This window comes from Lactuca serriola, chromosome 6 (assembly GCF_051521515.1).
Source record: "Lactuca serriola cultivar US96UC23 chromosome 6, Lser_US96UC23_V15, whole genome shotgun sequence".
NCBI classification, from domain to species: Eukaryota; Viridiplantae; Streptophyta; class Magnoliopsida; order Asterales; family Asteraceae; genus Lactuca; species Lactuca serriola.
In genome coordinates, this window is record NC_136413.1 from 137468447 (window position 1) to 137486631 (window position 18185).

An 18185-nucleotide genomic window follows, 5' to 3' on the forward strand; every position below is an offset into this window, starting at 1 on the left:
GAATGCTCATAAACCAACAGTGGTATTAGAGCCTAGGCTTGTTTTCTTGTTTTACTTGCAAAATTGGCTGAAAATCGAAGTTTGTATGTTGTCTGGACAGCAGACTCGCCGAGTCCATGAAGGGACTCAATGAGTCCAAGGAAAAACTCATCCAACTCGCCGAGTTGGTTCATGCACTCGACGAGTTGGACCCCCAGACAGCATATCTTCGACTGTTTTGGATGGAATTGGACTAGGAACATTACCCTAAGCTATTTTTCAACTTATAAACCTGTTTTCGATGTGGTAATGTTCATGCTAATCCAATTTCAAAGATAATTGTCAATAGATTCATGTTTTGTATTAGTTTAATGGTTAGGCTAATTACATGAAAAAAATTTTATTGAATTATCTAGTTCTTATGAGTTGCTTAGATTAATAGAAAAGTTATGTGAAATTGTTGTTTTCAATCCAAATTAATCTAAGAGTTGGTTCTAAAATGTGTTTTTGTAACTTGTCCTCAGGTTATATGAAAAGTCACATTTAAGATTCATAAAACTCATAAATATTTCCATAATTTATGAATAAAGAAAAGTTATATTCTTTTAATAGTTTAAAGTCTTCCATAACTTGTCATCAAGTTATGAAACTTGAAAAGTTTTTAGAATTAAAACTACTTTAAACACATAAGTTATGGAATTAAAAAGTTTTGAATAATTCAAAACTTGCCCTCAAGTTTTGGAATTTGTAAAGTTTCCCTCATGAATACTTTAAATCCAAGTTAAGCCCTTAGAAATTTAAAAGTTAAAATCCAACCCTTATACTTTATAATATTATAAGTTAATTATATATATATATATATATATATATATATATATATATATATATATATATATAAGAGCAAGTCATCTTAACATTAGTAGGCCTCATTCACGAAGCCAGTCTATAAGGGGGGTATAAGGTTACTGCCTATAAAATGGCAGTTTAATGGGTGTCCACTCTCACCCACCGCTTCCTTGACTGGTGGAGGGTTGTTAGTCGAACGGGTAGGAAAAGGACTAGAATTCTCCCTTCATTAAAAGTATTAATGATAAATATAACTTAACTAAACCTTTTATAAATTCCCAATCTTAGTTACTTTAGGAAAATGTGAATTTGGTGCTAACCCATGAAATTACACTTTGCATTTTGCTTAAGTCGGTTAGTGGAGCGTGTGTGGTTGACTGGCACACTAGCTTGATTTAACAAGGTAGGCAAAGGGTAACTTAATGTTTATCATAGTATCGGTGGAGCGCGTGTGGTTAGCCGACACATCGATTGAGGGGTAAATATTAAGGGTACCAAGTATATTTGCATGGTTATTCACACCTTGTTTTATGATCCTCAGCATCCCAGTCACAAAATTTGAGAGGGCACAATCGAGATTGAAACATGCCATTGAATAGTTCAATGAATCTTAAAAGATCTAGGAGTTTCAAATCCAAGTAAAACCTAATTAAATTATTTCATTTTCATGGTGGAAATTGGTGAATCGTCATTCGCCTATCTTCAAATATTTTATAGCTTGAATTACGGCATCCCTCTTCCAAGTTATAAAAGTATTGTGTTGGGTCTTAGCCTTAATATTTCATATTGGGTGTTATTAAGGAGTTTAGATCAATTGTCTTGAATATCTCCCAAAAGATGTCTAGTTCAGACATCTATAATCTTCCCAAATCTCTTGGAACTTCACTTCCTCCACCTCCTCCAGTTATTCTCCCTAACCCACAAGTTCAAGGTCACTCAAGCCCTATTGGCAAGCAAGGTCCATGTATGATCACATCTAGGAGATGAAGTCACATATTGACAAGTCGAGAGAGTTGGGTGTCAAAGTCTTAAGAAAGTTGGATGTTCAATCACTTTCTAAGTCACATAGTGAGGTCCTTTGGAGCTACAATGAAACAGGCTATGACATGACCCTTAATGATCTTAGATATTTGCTTGATGCTGCTGAATCAGTAATGATTTGAGGACTAGTAAAGTAAATTGATTAGGAGATCAACTTCCCAATGGACATTGACAATGGTAACATTGGATATCTAGAAAAACCTTCTCTTCCCAAGGAAAGGGATTGACCATAGTCAACTCGGTTGACCAAATGGTAAAGAGAAAGGCAAGTTTGTGATAGTCCTATGTACCATTCCCAAAGAGTCCATATGTTTCTCTTGCCAAAGGAAGGGGCATTGATTTCGAAGCTGCCTATTTACTTGAAAGATCATAAGGGTGATCAAGTCAAGAAGTTTGACTATACTTCAGGTAAAGTCCACTATCTAACTCTGTTAAGTTTCTATTCTGAGATTCTTATTACATGATGTGACTGGGTTACATGTTGATGTTTTAAGAATCAAAGAAAATTAAAGAAACTTAAAGGAAGCATATGCTGATTCTGATTGCGAAGGTGGATTTCGATCGTATGGTTCGGTGATCAGAATTTTGAGTTGTTGCTTAGGAGTTATGATATGCTACTTAGGAATAGATAACAACAAGTTTTTCATATGCTTTTGCACTGTAAGGATAAGTTTTTCCGCAAAGTTTTAAAATAAAATAAAATTTTTGATTTTATTTATTCTAAGTATCTTTACAATGACATTTGTGGAAAAGTGTTGCTTATATGATTCCATTGATAGCAATATTGGGAAATGGATTTGTTTCTTTCATTTGTGGTAATGTCTAATTTACCAAATAAGGAAAGATTCTCATCACCCAAGTTTCAATTGGACCGAAACTTGGAATCATGCAAGTTGTATAGTATGATGAGTGAGAATTTTCATCTTTGGAAAATTAAGACTAATTCCTTGTTCACATGTATATGTGAGTCAAGTGAAGGACTAAGGGATCGAGTACACATTCTTGTACACTGGTCAAGTCCACCACAAAAGATCGATAAGACTATTCGTCATGATTTACTAAAGTTTAGTAAATATGGTTATACTTACAAGTTTAAGTATAATTCTGAAGCATTGGAAAAGTTTCGATGTATGGCATAACGAATGAGAAGAATCAAATTAGGCAGAAAGATAAAAGTTTCTCAAATCTGAAAAGATGTGAGAGTACTTTAGTATCATGTTTTATGATCATCTTAATGATTGTGAGACCATATCACAATTCATCCTCTAAGGACATCTTAGTGCATTCTTATGGCTAAGAAGAGGAGTCATGAATTGTTGAAATGGTTAAATCAAGAAGATGAGTCATACTTCAGTTCAAAACAAGTCTTAGAGTCATACTCCAAGATTGTAATTTGAGTAACACATCTTAAAGAAGGTTCATAACACTTGTCAAATGTAAGAGTAAAATGTTTTCTACTCTTGTACATTTGAAAATCGGTAAGTTGTGATGTTTTGGATAAAACAAAAACCAACTAAGGCTAACTGTGTGGAGTGTTTTTCTTGATAAAGAATATGCACTATCTCTTGAATATTTGGCAAGTGAGTCTTATATGTCAAGAGAACAGTGGGAGTCTTAAAGATCCTGAAAGAATTTCAAGATCTAATCAAGAATAAAAACATGTAGGTTGACACTAGCATAGGACGTGAGGTTTATAACCTATCATGTTGACATATTTCTGTTTATGTGCCCATTCTAGTTAAATTTGGCTTTGCATATGAGTTTTGAGAGTTCTCAATTGGTTTCATAACAACTTGGAAGCAATGGCAGGCCCTTGTGCTGCCAGGTGGAAAGAAGTTAAGACTGCACAAGTTCAATCCATATGAGTTTGGACTTGTCATTAACCGTGTCTTGTGATTATGGTTTTGACAAATTCACATGGATAGGAACACATACACCATAAAAATCTAAGTGTCATAAGATTTCTCTCTGATTCATGAAAATGATGGTGAGGAAACGCTTTCACTAAGTAGATTTTAGGTAGATAGCAATTGTGATATTTGCATTCTCAAAGTCGTTAGTGGAGCATGTGTGGTTAACCGACACACTAACATGGACTTGTGAGGAATGACAAAGGTCAAAACAATTGAGACTATGATTACAACATCCCTTTTCATAGTTCTGAAATTGTTTAGACACACATGTGTGCTATCTAAGGAAAGGTGTATGATTTTGATAAAGTTTTATCAAAGCATCTCGTATCAAAAGTCTGAACTTTGGTAATTAAGGAAGTCAATAAAGTATTGATTTCTAGAAGTCCAACAGATTTCTGAGTACATGTCAAAGCTAGTTGGAGCATAAGTGTTATGCTACTAATCATCATGTTAGTGGGATCATGATAATTATGATAAGTGTTGCAAGTCAGCAATGTTAATTATAGAAAACAAAAGTTTCAATTGGGAAAAAGTTGTTTTGCTATAATTAAGGGAGAGGAAATTATACTTCATTTCACTTCTAAAAGCTTAGATTGAGGTTTTAATCATCTTTATTCAAGGATATATATATATATATATATATATATATATATATATATATATGAAATTTATGTTCGAATGACTCAACATGAGGAAATTCTATATATGGGTCTATTATTTACATTCTAAAATTCGATTATGATTACGGCATCCCTTTTCATAATCTAAATTATGAGAACATGGAAAAAAGAAATAGAAATATTATAGCAAAAGACTGGTCTAGTCTTTATGTGAGACATCATGAATCGTGTCTCGTATGCTTCGGTTATAGGATCGATTGCATGTGCTATAATATTCATCCTTTCAAAAAAATTTCGAATGCCTGGGGCATTAAGAAGGGAAAAGGTCTAAAATTGGATATAACTAAAATGATTAATCAATTGTCGAGGACAATCTAAGGTTTACCAAAGATTGGTTGCTCAGGGACAGTTGGAAGTATAATGTTAATTTTGGAAGGACCATATTGACATATTCTGAAAAGAGGTAACTCTTGTTCAAAAGTGATAGTCAAAATGGGAATATGGAAATGTTACCATAGGTGGAAGTTATTTAATTTGTGTAAGATTAGAAAAACTTAATGCAAGAAGGATGTTCAAAGGAATGTACTTTGAATTTAAGACTTTGTTCCATGGAGTTGATCTCCATTGGAATACTCTTAATGTCTGTTGACAAGTCTTTGTGACTTTGTACATAGTCATTACAAGAGGGTCTGTGCATATAAGTTTAAAATCTAATAGATTTCGATAAATGAGAGGAATTTGGAATTCTTACATTTTCGATAAGGATTTGGGAGTGTGAAAAGAGAATCATTGAAATTATGTTCAATCGATCTAGTTTACAAAGTAAGGATCACAGACAAACATAGAGTGCATACTTGGTGTATGGGAAAATTATTGTTTAGAAGAACATAGTGTACATGCTTGGAGCATGGGACAACTATTGTTTTAATTCAAGTATAAAGTTGATAGTTTGAAACAGTATGCAATGAATAATGTGTAATCAATATGGTGATAAATAAAAGATGTTTTACTTATATTCATAACTTCTGAGACCATATTGGATTCAATTATTCTTGTGTTTCATTTTGCATGTTTTGACTTCCAGAATAACTAGGTCGTTCTTCCTGAATGACTGAGTTATTCAAACCATCCATAGTTGGTCGTATGTTGGAAGTAGATATGAATCAAGATTGTCATGGGTGGGCTTGTAGAGGTCTAAGATGTTGGACAAAGTGGTGCTACAACACTCATGAGTGCTCATAAGTTCTGAGTATTGGATTCAACCCACGCTCATTGGAATCACCTCATGGATTTTATCACAAGTGATCATGAGATGGGAATATCGTATATTCTTCAAACCTAGAGATATGAGTTGTTACTGTGAGTTGGTTATACATTGATTACATGAAAACGCATTGGTAACTCGATGGTATAAAAGGTGCTTTTGTGTATGATTCAACAAGTAGTAGAACAAGCCATATTAGTCGAAGTTTATCCATTCCTTTTACCTTCGGGATAAATGTGATATTTGTGGGCCCCTCGATGATTTAATGATGACACATGTGAGTGCTTGGCCAAGCCAGGACTGATTTGATATGTTCAATCAATCAGTCATCATGAATCGAAAATCGGTAAACAACAAATGGATAGAGATCATGATTTTAATCGATGTCTCAATCCACATGATATCTATAATGGAGGAATATACGATCCCTAATCTAATGGACAAGTCATTAACAAAGGTCTGAGTTCATCGACAAGGTCAGAGTTCGACAACGACTTTTGAGAGCTTCGATTGTCAGTTATGTTTTGAAGTCATACTCAATAAGAGTTTTAGACTTATCCAACTGGGAGACTGTTGGATTAATGTCTAAGTCCATAACTATAATTAGTATGTACTTGACCCAACTCGGCATGGTCCATTTGGGTTGCATGGCATCGGAACATTTGGATAGACCGTTTGTGAGAAGAGGACATTTGTGACATATTAATATATTATAAATTCTAATATATTAATATGAAAACATGTTATTTAATTAGTATTGATCAATAATTAATTTGAACTTAATTTAGTGATCAAAAGAGACTAATTAAATATATGGGGATTGATTGTGTAAATCATTCATTCTTATATATGTGGGCTTATGGTCCATAATTCCTTATGTTGGGTTTAACCCATGTGGTGACCCATGGATACTCCATGGAGGTTAAAACCCATGGAGCATAAAGAATGGGTAAAGTCATGGGTTACATGGTGTAACCCTAATGTGCACACTATATAAGGACCCCTTTAGCTCAAGAAATTGGCACTACTTATACATATATGAGGGCTAGCCGATTTGAGCATGAGTGTCTTCTTCTCATGGTTATTCCAAGTGTTGATGATGTTGTGTGAACCATTTGAGGTGTCACACTTGGGGCACTAGGATCCCGAGCTTCATGGAGTCAAGCTACATCAACAAGGTATGTATTCTATCTATTTTATTACCCAAGTATCAAAGATTGTATGCTAGTTAGGGTAATACCTTGGAATATTCATATTTGCATGTATAATAGAGAAAACATAGATCCAAGGTATTTAGGGTTGCATGTACACTTACAAGTGTTATAATTCTCATAACCCAACAACATCTTCGATGCTTTTGGCGCAGCGACGACAACTTGCTGTTGTGGAATGGAGTTGACAACAAGGTCAGCTGGAACAACACCGACGATGTCACGGGCGGCTATGAATGGTGACAGAAAGAAGGAGAAGGAGAAAAGGTTGGCCGAGATGACAGAAGCAGTGCTATATGGTCGGACGACCCACCGAAACGACGTCACATGAGACTCTTCGTCGTTGTCGTGGCTGCAGCGACGGTTGGTTTCGATCTACGACACCGGTTGGCTAAGAGGCGGCGGCCGCACATAGCAACAATAGGAGTGGCGGATGGAGGTTAAGGGAGGTATAAGGTGGCGGCTGCTATTAGGGTTAGGGTTACGGAGGGGTCGACGAGTTATATACCCAATGTAACGCCCGTAGATCTGGGCTAGTCAATTTAGAGATAATAGGGGTCGAAAAAGACTTTTTGACAAAATATTATTTAGAATAACTAATCTTAAACAAGTTGTAGAATATGTCTCAAGGGTTCCGTACATATAAAGAACGCCTAAATCCGAGTTATAACGAAGAAGTTATAGCCCGTCGAAGTTTTACGGCAAAACTGGCACGGCACCGAGAGACATAAATAGTGAATTTTTGATAAAGGACTTTTTAGCCTTAGTTTTCTAAACAAAAGTTTTAGTATATATTAAACCGAGAGCTTCCATAAAAAGGAACGCCCAAATCTGACTTCATATGAGGAAGTTATGAATTTTCCAAGATTTGGCATAACAATGCACGACCCGAAACTTGAATTTTAGATCAAGCGGTTTTTGGCTTACTCGACCTAAATGAGAGTTGAAGATCTCATTAATAGGAACTCAATGGTAAAAAGACAGACGAAAACAGAGTCCGTATGTAGAAGTTTTGAATTTTACGCGGACATTTAACAATATAATCTCCTCGTACTGTTAAATTTAAAATCGGTTGAGAATTTGCCGACGGAGTCTAAATGAAAGTTGTAGATCTTGTTTTTACCTATGCGTGGAAGAGAAGAACGTCGAAAACGGAGCTCGTATGCGTAAGTTACGAGTTTTTGAAAATCGGCTGATTTCCACCCTATGTGCAATGCCACGTGTCAGCACCACGCTGTGTCTGGCTGTCTCCAGCGGGTCACGACGTGAATTTATGTTTCACGATGTGAAATTGCCTCTATCTCCCTATAAATAGAGGTGTCGGGTGAAACGAATTCCTCACACCATCCTGTTCTAGTTTCTCTCTCTAGAACTTCTCTCTAGCTCCCCTTAAGCCTCCTAAAACCTAGGTAAACCCCCTTGCACCCGAAGGAATCCCCGAGACTCCCGAAGCCCGGAGAAAAAGAGTCTTTCGGCTCGCAAACGCTACTCCAGCAAAGCCCGGTTTTCAAGAAAACCCGATGTAAGTGAGCTACGCATAACCTATCTTTAGTATAGCTTATGTTCTAATATAGTAATGTTATTAGGAACTTATAATAAGTACTTGGGCTATTATTATGGGCTATATAAGTATTTTTTAACGCTTATATAATAGTAATAATAGTTATACTATGAATTATTCTCATCGAGTGTTAGACTAAACCCTAGTGATGTTGATACTAGGTTTTGTCGAGGGAAAATTATTTTGAGATAACGAAGTGTTGTTCGAGTGCAGAATCACCACCTTAACAAGTGAGTGCATAGTTACTTCCAGCTTACACATAGATATGAAGTATTTTATAAATTACGTGCTATGTGTGCATATTATCTGTATACTTGTTATCTATGCTGGATGAACGATTTGATGCATGTTTTAAATGATTTAAATTGTATATGTATTTTATATCTACAAAATGTGTTGGGTAAAACATGGGTAGATAAAATAGTTGATGTGTGACAAAAACAAAATGATGAGAGGTGACATAGGCCATGAGATAAGGGTGAGAGGTGAACCATGAGAGAAGTCGTTTACCTAAATGTTGGCCCCGTCATCTAGCAGAGTATGGATGACAACCACAGACTATTCTAGACAGTCCAGTGGAACACTAGCAGGCTCGTAACCTGTAGGTGTTATTTGAACTGTGTATTCACCAGCTATATTCTAAAAACCCATTGACATGTATTGCGAGTGGATTCTCAGAAACGATATTGTCGATAAACGAGATAACCATGGCAGCTATGGATTTAGTGACTGATGAGCAAACCCTAGCAACTATGGATTTAGTGCATGTTGAGTAAACCGTGGCAACGATGGATTTCGTGCCTATTCCTTAGGATAATCCTTAGGAAATAATGAACGAGGAATAACTGAGTCTTAGGGTAGATCCTTAAGAATAAAGAAGATAATGGGGATGGGTAATTGGGTTAATTGTTTAATGATTAAACATAATAATTATATTATTATGGGTTGAAAACCCTATGTACTCACCAGGTTTCCCAACCTGACCCACTCAGTTTATTTATATCACAGGTGTTGATATGAAGTCACATTACACTGAGAGATTAAGGAGATATAAATCACTAGTGATAATGAATGTAAGTTCTATTTATGCTTATGTTTCTGTATTGACGACGACATCCCAAATGTTTTAAAATGAATAAAAATACTTTTCTTCAGAAATGCTTTGATAACGTATTTATCATGTTTTATTGGGAACAAATTCCGCAACATTTTTATTAAAAGAAGTACTCTAATTTTATAAAGCATAAACAAAATTGCTCTTTTGTGGCCGTGAAAATGAGGATGTCACACCCAGCTCATACAAACTTCAACCCATAATGACAGAAATGGTCCCTCCTTCCTTCTTTTCTTTCAACTTAAGTCCGAATGTTACCAAATGGCCCCTCCTCTACAAAACTTTTCAACTTAGGTCCAAAATGTACTCTTTAACACCTGCTTTCATAAATCCTTTCATATTAAGTCCAAATGATACCAAATACCCTCTGACAACTGAAATTTTTTACAAAATAAGTCCCGAAATTACACTTTAACCCCCGAAACTCCAAACCATGTCATTTGGCTCCCCGAAACCAACACGACCGCTAAGTATTATTTGATTTTGGCTATAATAATAAAAATACACCTCGGGGTTCCAGATTTATTATTTAATTATTTTATTTTAAACAGGATGTTACAACTTATGACGTCGAAGTTTATTCGTTCCTTTTGGCTTTAAAAGGAAAAATGATATCTTTGGTCCCCTCGATGATTCGATGTTGACATTATAGTATTGGGCGCAACTTGGTCTAAGTTGATGTGTTCAATTTGTAGTCTAATAAGGTCATTATAAATCGAAAATTGGCAAACTAAATCTTGGACTATGAGATTGATTTGTATCCATGTCTCGTGTCCATATGATATCTTATAGAACAAAAGAATTTTTGATCACTTATCTTAGGGCCAATGTTTGATATGAATCAGAGTTCGACAATGACTTTGGAAAAGCACACATTTATGTTTATTCAAGGTCCATACTTGCAATTGTAGTCGATGACTTATCCAAGTGGGAGACTGTTGAATTAGGTGTCTAAAGTCATAACTAAATTGATATACTTTATGGAATAAAAGGAAAGTCCTTTTGTGTTGCCCTTATTAACTAGAAATAACTAGGAACAACTTTAGAATAGTGAATAAATGATTTGTTGATTTATTATTTGATTAATTAATTAATTATAAATGGTTAAGAATTAATTTAGAATTAATTTGCAATTAATTTTTGATTAATTATAATTAATTAAATGTGTAAGGCTTTAATTGTAATTGTTCAATGGTTGAGAAAATGAGGCAATTCCAGAACCTTCCTGGTGTAGAAGGTTTTGGTGAGGTTCTAGAAGGGTTCTGGAAGCCTTCCTTAGATGATAAGGATAACCGATTTGAATACGATAATTTTGGAATATTTTATTATTCAAATCAGGGGTTATCCTAGATATTTACCAACGAAAATAAGTACCCTGTAACACTGTAAATTTTCAAAAAAAATTCATTTAAAAATCGCATATTTATCATAACATATTATATAAGAATCTTGTTTATTCAATTTACAAAGCATAACTCCATTAATAATCCAGGATCCTCATAACTCTTTCTCTGGTGTGTACAATCAAGCCGGTGTCGTCCCGCGATCCTGAGAAACCTAAAACACATAACACATACACGGTAAGCACAAAGCTTAGTGAGTTCCCCAAAATACCACATACAACAATTCTCCACTCAACGCTATACTCTATAAGACCCTCCGGTCAATGTGTCTCAGCGGGACCCTCCGGTCCCATAGCTCGTTGGACCCTCTGGTCCGGTCTAACTCGTTGAACCCTCCGGTCCGGTCTGGTTGAGGACCCTCTGGCCTCATAAATCGTTGAACCCTCTGGTCCGGTCTGTAAAGCTCTGCATGGCATAAATCACAAAGCAATAATGCACAACATAAAACATAAGGCAGGATAACATAATACTCAATGTAAGCACATAAGACCTTCCGGTCACACATAACTACCACTCAAGGTAAAGTACAGTGAGAAGACTCACCTGGCAAGCACCAAGTAAAGACCTCGCTCCTGAATCTCGAACTAGCCTCCGACTAACACAAGGAATAAATATCTCTAAGTGATACTCTAATCACAAATCTAATGACCGAAGGTTATTCTTTCTCTCATTAACTCTTTTGAAGTGGATAAAAGACCATTTTACCCCTCTATGGTCTCTACTAGTCATATTAACCAAAACGCCGAAGTCAACAGAAGTCAAACTTGTGTCAACAGTCCATGTTTGACCCGACTCGCCAAGTGCACCCTTGCGACTCGTCGAGTCCACTTATTTTCCTCAGAAGTCTCGTGACAGTCCAGCTCAGCTCGTCAAGTTGACCCCCAACTCGTCGAGCTATCGCATGATTCAGCTCTCGGGACAAACCCTAACCAACATACTCTAGGAGTCGGCTCATCGACTCGGCGAGTTCATTTAGACCAAAATTTCATTCAGACGATTTCAATCAGATCTATTACTCTAAACACTAGATCTATCATCCCAAGGCTCAAAAATCATGTAAAGCTTCGATCTTTACGTTCATACATGAAGCTATAGCTCCAAAATGCTTCTATATGCATTTCATGAAGGATTTAGCTCATCAACCCTCATTTGAACAACTAAAGCTGGAACACCTAGACTCTAAGGACCTTAGGAGGTCCAGATCTGAGGTTTCTAACCTCAACCCATGTCTCATTCAACTCATAGATTCAAATAGATGGAAGCAAATCCCTAAAACCCCCAAAATGAGATCTAGCACAAGGAATGGGCAAGATGAGGACTTTGTACCTTCTTTTAGCAGCTGAAACACTCAATACCATAGATCCACTGCCTTCCTTTTTTCACCATCATGAAGCTCTTCATCCTTCTTCATAGAAATGCACCAAGATTTCCCAAAATGATTACACACTCACTTCACCAAGGTTAGAATGGTTTAAGGGCTTCTCTCAGCCTCTCAAGGGAAAGTGTGGCCGCAAATGAAGGCTATAAGGGCCTTTAAATAGGTCACAAACACAGATAATTAGGGTTTCTCTGCCCAGTACCTACTCGGAGAGTCCTTCCTCTAACTCGTCGAGTCCACTCATTAATCTGCGCGATCTGTTGGAATATCAGGCCCTTTATATGCACTTCACTGCAGCAACAATCACTAAAATATATCTCTGTTATGTTATGTGAGAAAAGAAGAAGAAGAAGGCTTGTTTATCAACTCAAAACTGCTGCATCTATTATTCAGAAAATAAAGAGGCTTTTATAGCCTACATACCCTAATGGAACTAAAACAAATCAAACTCAAACAAGGAACCAATGTGTTCCCATTTTCCAGCAATAATACTTGGTCCACATGACCCATTCAAGACCCATTCAATTTATTTACTAAATAACAAACAACAAAACACTAATTAAATAAACCTTTCAAGATTAAAATACCAACATTCACCCCCTTAATCTTGATTTGGTTTCCATCACAGCAAAGCCGGTTCTTCATCTTCAATCAAGTTTGCTTCTTTGTGTTTTTCATTCCACTTAGTGCATTCACAGCTAAAGTGTCCAAAGTCTCCACAATCATAGCATCGAATGCCACTCTTGTCACCTTGACCTTTTCCTCTTCCCCAGCCTCTTCCACCTCTTTCAAAGTTCTTTCCACGTCCTCTTCCATGTCCACTACTATCACCATGTCTTTGTTTACTTTCCATCATGAGTTGACCTTGCTCTTCCTCCTTTTCTTCATGACTTTGAAGCCTTTCTTCATAGGCTTTGACCCTTCTAACAGCTTCTTCAAATGTCATAGTTTCAAGGTCAGAATATTGTTCGATTGGAGCTACTATTGGCAAGTACTTGTTTGGAACTGAATTGGGAAACTTCCTTACAATCACCTCCTCTTCAAGAGTTGAACCAAGACTTTTGAACTTGGCAACAATACCACTTATTTTGCCCGAAAAGTCATTGATTGACTCGTTTTCCTTCATCTTAAGCATCTCCAATTCATTTCTTAAGGTTTGCAGCCTTGCTTTTTGCACCCGTTCAGCTCCAATATACCTAACCTTGATTGATTCCCAAACATCTTTTGCATTCTTGTGTTTAGCAACCTATAAAAGAACATTTTCTGGGAGGGTTTGAAAAATTATGCCTTTAGTGGTATAATTCTTCTTCTCATCAACTGCATCTTTGGTTATTGCATCCCAATGTCCATATGCTCTCAAAACAGTTTCAATCATAATAGACCAAGTAGTATAATTGGTTTCAGTTAATTTAGGACATTGAAATGGTACAGCAGTACCTTGAGCCACAACCTCTTTTGATCCCTCTTCTTTTGATCCTCCTGCCATGCTTTCTGTCACTAACTTCGATCTCTTTTCTCAGGCAAATCTCCGGTCTTCGGTCTGATTGTTAAGCAGCTGGTCCTTTGTTGCTTTGTCAGTCGCTTCTTTTCCTTTTATCTGCCTTCAACGGTCACTTACTGGCAGCGGTCACTTTTTGCTTCTATGTTGTAGGCGAGTTCCGGTCAGTTTTCTCGCCAGTTCTTCCTTCCTCAAGCCGGTGTTCTTTTCCGGCGACGGTCTTTGCTGCTTTAGCAGCCGGTCTTCACTTCTTCCTGCGACTCACATGAAATCGCCTTTCTCTTCTTCTAAACGAGCCCTAGGCTCTGATACCAATTGTTGGAATATCAGGCCCTTTATATACACTTCACTGCAGCAACAATCACTAAAATATATCTCTGTTATGTTATGTGAGAAAAGAAGAAGAAGAAGGCTTGTTTATCAACTCAAAACTGCTGCATCTATTATTCAGAAAATAAAGAGGCTTTTATAGCCTACATACCCTAACGGAACTAAAACAAATCAAACTCAAACAAGGAACCAGTAAGCCCACATGTTCCCATTTTCCAGCAATAATACTTGGTCCACATGACCCATTCAAGACCCATTCAATTTATTTACTAAATAACAAAAAACAAAACACTAATTAAATAAACCTTTCAAGATTAAAATACCAACACAATCAACTCGACTCGACTCGGCGAGTTGGTCCCTCAACTTGTCGAGTCCCTCCTCCAATCCCAAGATTAACATACACAATAATGTCTCTGAAAATCCGGATGTTACAATTCTCCCCCACTTGAATTAGATTTCGCCCTCGAAATCGCTCCTCAACAACAAATAAATCTAATCCAATAACCGAACAGTACCATCGAAAGGATCTCATAACACACAACTATCTTCCTTTCTGGACACTTGAATCCAAACTGGAACTCCTCCATGGAAAAGGACAGACCCATCTGCCACTATGCTACCCCTTCTGACTCTCAAGAATCTGGAAACTCTAGTAGCCTGACACACAGCTAGACCGCCCTCTTAAGATATCACCATGTTATTCGCTCCTCAAATAACAAACCCCGATAACTCACTGCCACTCTGATTCTCTAGTGGGGACTGATAAAACAAGACCATGACCAAAACTGGCTACCGATCACTCGTCCCAAACATGATAAACAATCCAGATCATATACCAAGGAATGGAAGGATCCCATCACACCAGGGACCCACCCACTACACTGCAATCACAACCCTTCTGAACAGCGAACCCTCAACACCCTGACCTCAGGCACGAAAAATGATCATGGTTGTTCAGAAGCGTCCTCCGACAACTAACAAACATAACCTCAACTCCCTTCTTAATATCCCTTTCAGGCTGAGCACCAGGTCATCTCCCGACCCAGCAGATGAACCTCCAAGGTTATCCATTGTATTATCCCAACCGTCTTAATGGTTTCCTTCTCACAATAACTACATCGGCCCATTGTGACACACAAGTCACGAAGTTCGCCTTACCCCAAGCGAATGTTACACTCCCAACTGAAGATCGACTACACCCCGACCTCTGTCGTTTACTGCTCCTAGTTCCATGCATCTCGCGGTACCTCCCGTACCTGAGTGCTGACCTACACAGGTCTAAGACATTAGATGATAAACAATACCCCTCAACATGGAACCCATCTCAGAATCCAGAATCTCATCTTGCCTACCCAACGCACCACGAGAGCCAAACTCAAACTCGAGAGTTTGGTCTGATCCAGATTTGGAGCCACTCGACCCAAATGAGCACCCAAATCATGACTCATGATCTGTAACCCATGCGTACCCCACTTATCCACTTCCCTTTGGTTGCGAAACCACTACTCAATTCAGCATATAACAACTCCCGACAAATATGGAGACCCCAGTCTCGCCCCTGGTTCGACCACCAGGCTCCCACAACTCAAATATTAGGGCTACCCAAGCCTAAAATTCTTCTGCGTCATGCTCTGATCAGAGAGTACTTCATCATAACATTCTCTCGCTGACTAGTAGGTACTACGGCTCCCCGCAGTATCACATCAACCTCTTACTGAATAGTGAGTACGACGGCTCCCCGTAGTATCACCATAACCCTCACTGAATAGTGAGTACTACGGCTCCCCGCAACATCACCACAACCTCTTACTAAATAGTGAGTACTACGACTCCCCGTAGTATCACCACAACCCTCACTGAATAGTGAGTACTACGGCTCCCCGCAGCATCACCACAACCTCTTACTGAATAGTGAGTACTACGGCTCCCCGCAGTATCACCACAACCCTCACTGAATAGTGAGTACTATGGTTCCCCGTAGTATCACTACAAACCTTTGCACTAAGTCATTGAAACAGAAGCTCCCCGCAATCTTACCACACTTGCTCTTACCACTTCACAATCTCATCCTCAGCTCGACGCCACCCAGTGATCCTTAACTCATGCCCTGCGTACCAATCAAAGATAGGTGTACACACATACCCAAATTATGCATTGCTATATTTTTGACGACATTCGCCATAACAAAACACCTTTCCCTGCTGCAATCCACATTCTCGAATAATCTCACTTAACATCAATTAGCCGAAGTGCTCCCACCGGAACTATAGATACTTGCTACACCATTTGCCAGATCTCAACTCAAAATAATCTGGAAATAAGGACATCATACTCGAATACCTCGGAGCCAACACAGAATCTCCTGATGCTTTGCCCAAACCACTGATCCCACTCTCGCACCACTAGAACCTCAGAGGAGGCCATCCCCCACTTTGAAATACAGAGGCATCGTCAATGGCTACGAACATGCTGACGAAGACCCGAAGTTCTCCCTCTACTGGTCACTACCTGTATGGAACTACTCATATCGACCTTGAAATTGATCGACAAAACAACTGCTGCCCTTCCAGGGGTATAGATCACAATCTATACCTTCACTTGCAAATCACCGCTATTGCATCCGCAATCCAGTGATCCTATCACACTAGAACTCGACATACGCTAATTCTGAAAATCACAGGTCATAATGAATTTTTCCCAATTCACGGCCACCTGCCGTGGACCCATTCATCCTTTCATAAACACAAACTCTTACATCTTCCCGTCTGGCCCCTCAAATTTGCTGCCTGCACCTTTGCGGACAGATCCCTGGCATGGTGGAATAGCCATGTAAAGTCACTATCTCTAATAGTGGCTAATGCTATGGGATGGGAAACTCTTAAGGAGTTCATAATCGAAGAATACTGCCTGAGGAGCGAAGTTCAGAAACTTGAACAGGAACTTTGGAGCATGACCATGAAGGGCTCCGACATAGTGGCCTATACTCCCAGATTCAGCGATCTGGTGGCACTATGTCCGGGAATGGTCCCTATTGAGGGAAAGAAGATATAGAGGTATATCTGGGGGCTGGTGCCTCCATTTCATGGGAATGTCTTAGCTTCAAATCCCACTACCTTCGATAGTGCCAAGCGATTGGCACAACGGATCATTGACCATGAAGTCCGCACCCCGACAACAACAACAACCCTGGCCATCCCAGAACCCTCCAAAGCCGCTGACAACAAACAGAAGTTCAAGGATAATAAGAAGAAGAATGCGACGCAGAATGCTGCCAAAAAGCAGCAGGTCGTGCTCATTCATGTTGCGATAACACCTACTGCTACTACGCCAATGAGGCAATATGCTGGGAGCTTGCCCAAGTGCAACAAGTGCAGCTTCAATCACTACGGACCCTGCCGGGAAATGCAGTGCACTAACTGCAACAGGAAAGGGCACACTACCCGTTTCTACAAGGCTCCGCCAAGGCCAATCACCTAAGTCCCCGACGTGGGTGTGGGTTAGGCTTGCTACGGATGTGGCGAGGTGGGTCACTACAAGAGAAATTACCCAAAGGCAGGGAACGTTGGCAGAGTGGGAAGAGTTTTGGTTATAGGCCATGAGGAAGCGGTTGCGGACCCCACAGTGGTCACTGGTACGTTTCTCCTTGTTAGCTCATATGCATGCATACTGTTTGATAGTGGAGTGGAGAGGAGTTTCGTGAACCAAAAATTTGCTCACTTACTTAAGCAAAAATCACGTGCACTTAAAGAACTGTTCACTATAGAAATGGCTAATGGAAAGACTTAGAGCACTAGCAGTATATACATAGGATGTACTCTAACTCTAGATAGCCATTCATTTTCAATCGACCTCATGCCGATCTCAATTAAAAGTTTCGACGTCATTATCGACATGGATTGGTTGAGTCTTCATCGTGCCAACATCTTGTGTTATGAAAAGGTCGTTTGCCTTAATCTGTCGTCTAGTGAAACTCTAGTTATCTATGGCAACTAACCCAGCACGAACCTTCGTACATCTCGAGTAT

At 38.5% G+C, this 18185-nt stretch overlaps 1 protein-coding gene across 1 annotated transcript; it reads right to left on the bottom strand.

Moving 5' to 3' along the window:
• Positions 1 to 12952: 12952 nt before the first annotated feature.
• LOC145060196 (uncharacterized) lies at positions 12953 to 13816 on the bottom strand. The gene is made up of 2 exons (XM_079007904.1): positions 13649 to 13816; positions 12953 to 13576 (listed from the first exon to the last, which is right to left on the bottom strand). The coding sequence occupies exons 1-2, from the start codon at positions 13814 to 13816 to the stop codon at positions 12953 to 12955; spliced, it is 792 nt and encodes a 263-aa protein (XP_078864030.1).
• Positions 13817 to 18185: the final 4369 nt, after the last annotated feature.

Coding starts and splice junctions, on each gene's coding strand:
- LOC145060196 (XM_079007904.1), bottom strand. CDS start 13,816: ATGGCAGGAGGATCAAAAGAAGAGGGATCAAAAGAGGTTGTGGCTCAA. Junction 13,577..13,648: donor ATGCAATAACCAAAGATGCA/GTTGATGAGAAG, acceptor GTTCTTTTATAG/GTTGCTAAACACAAGAATGC.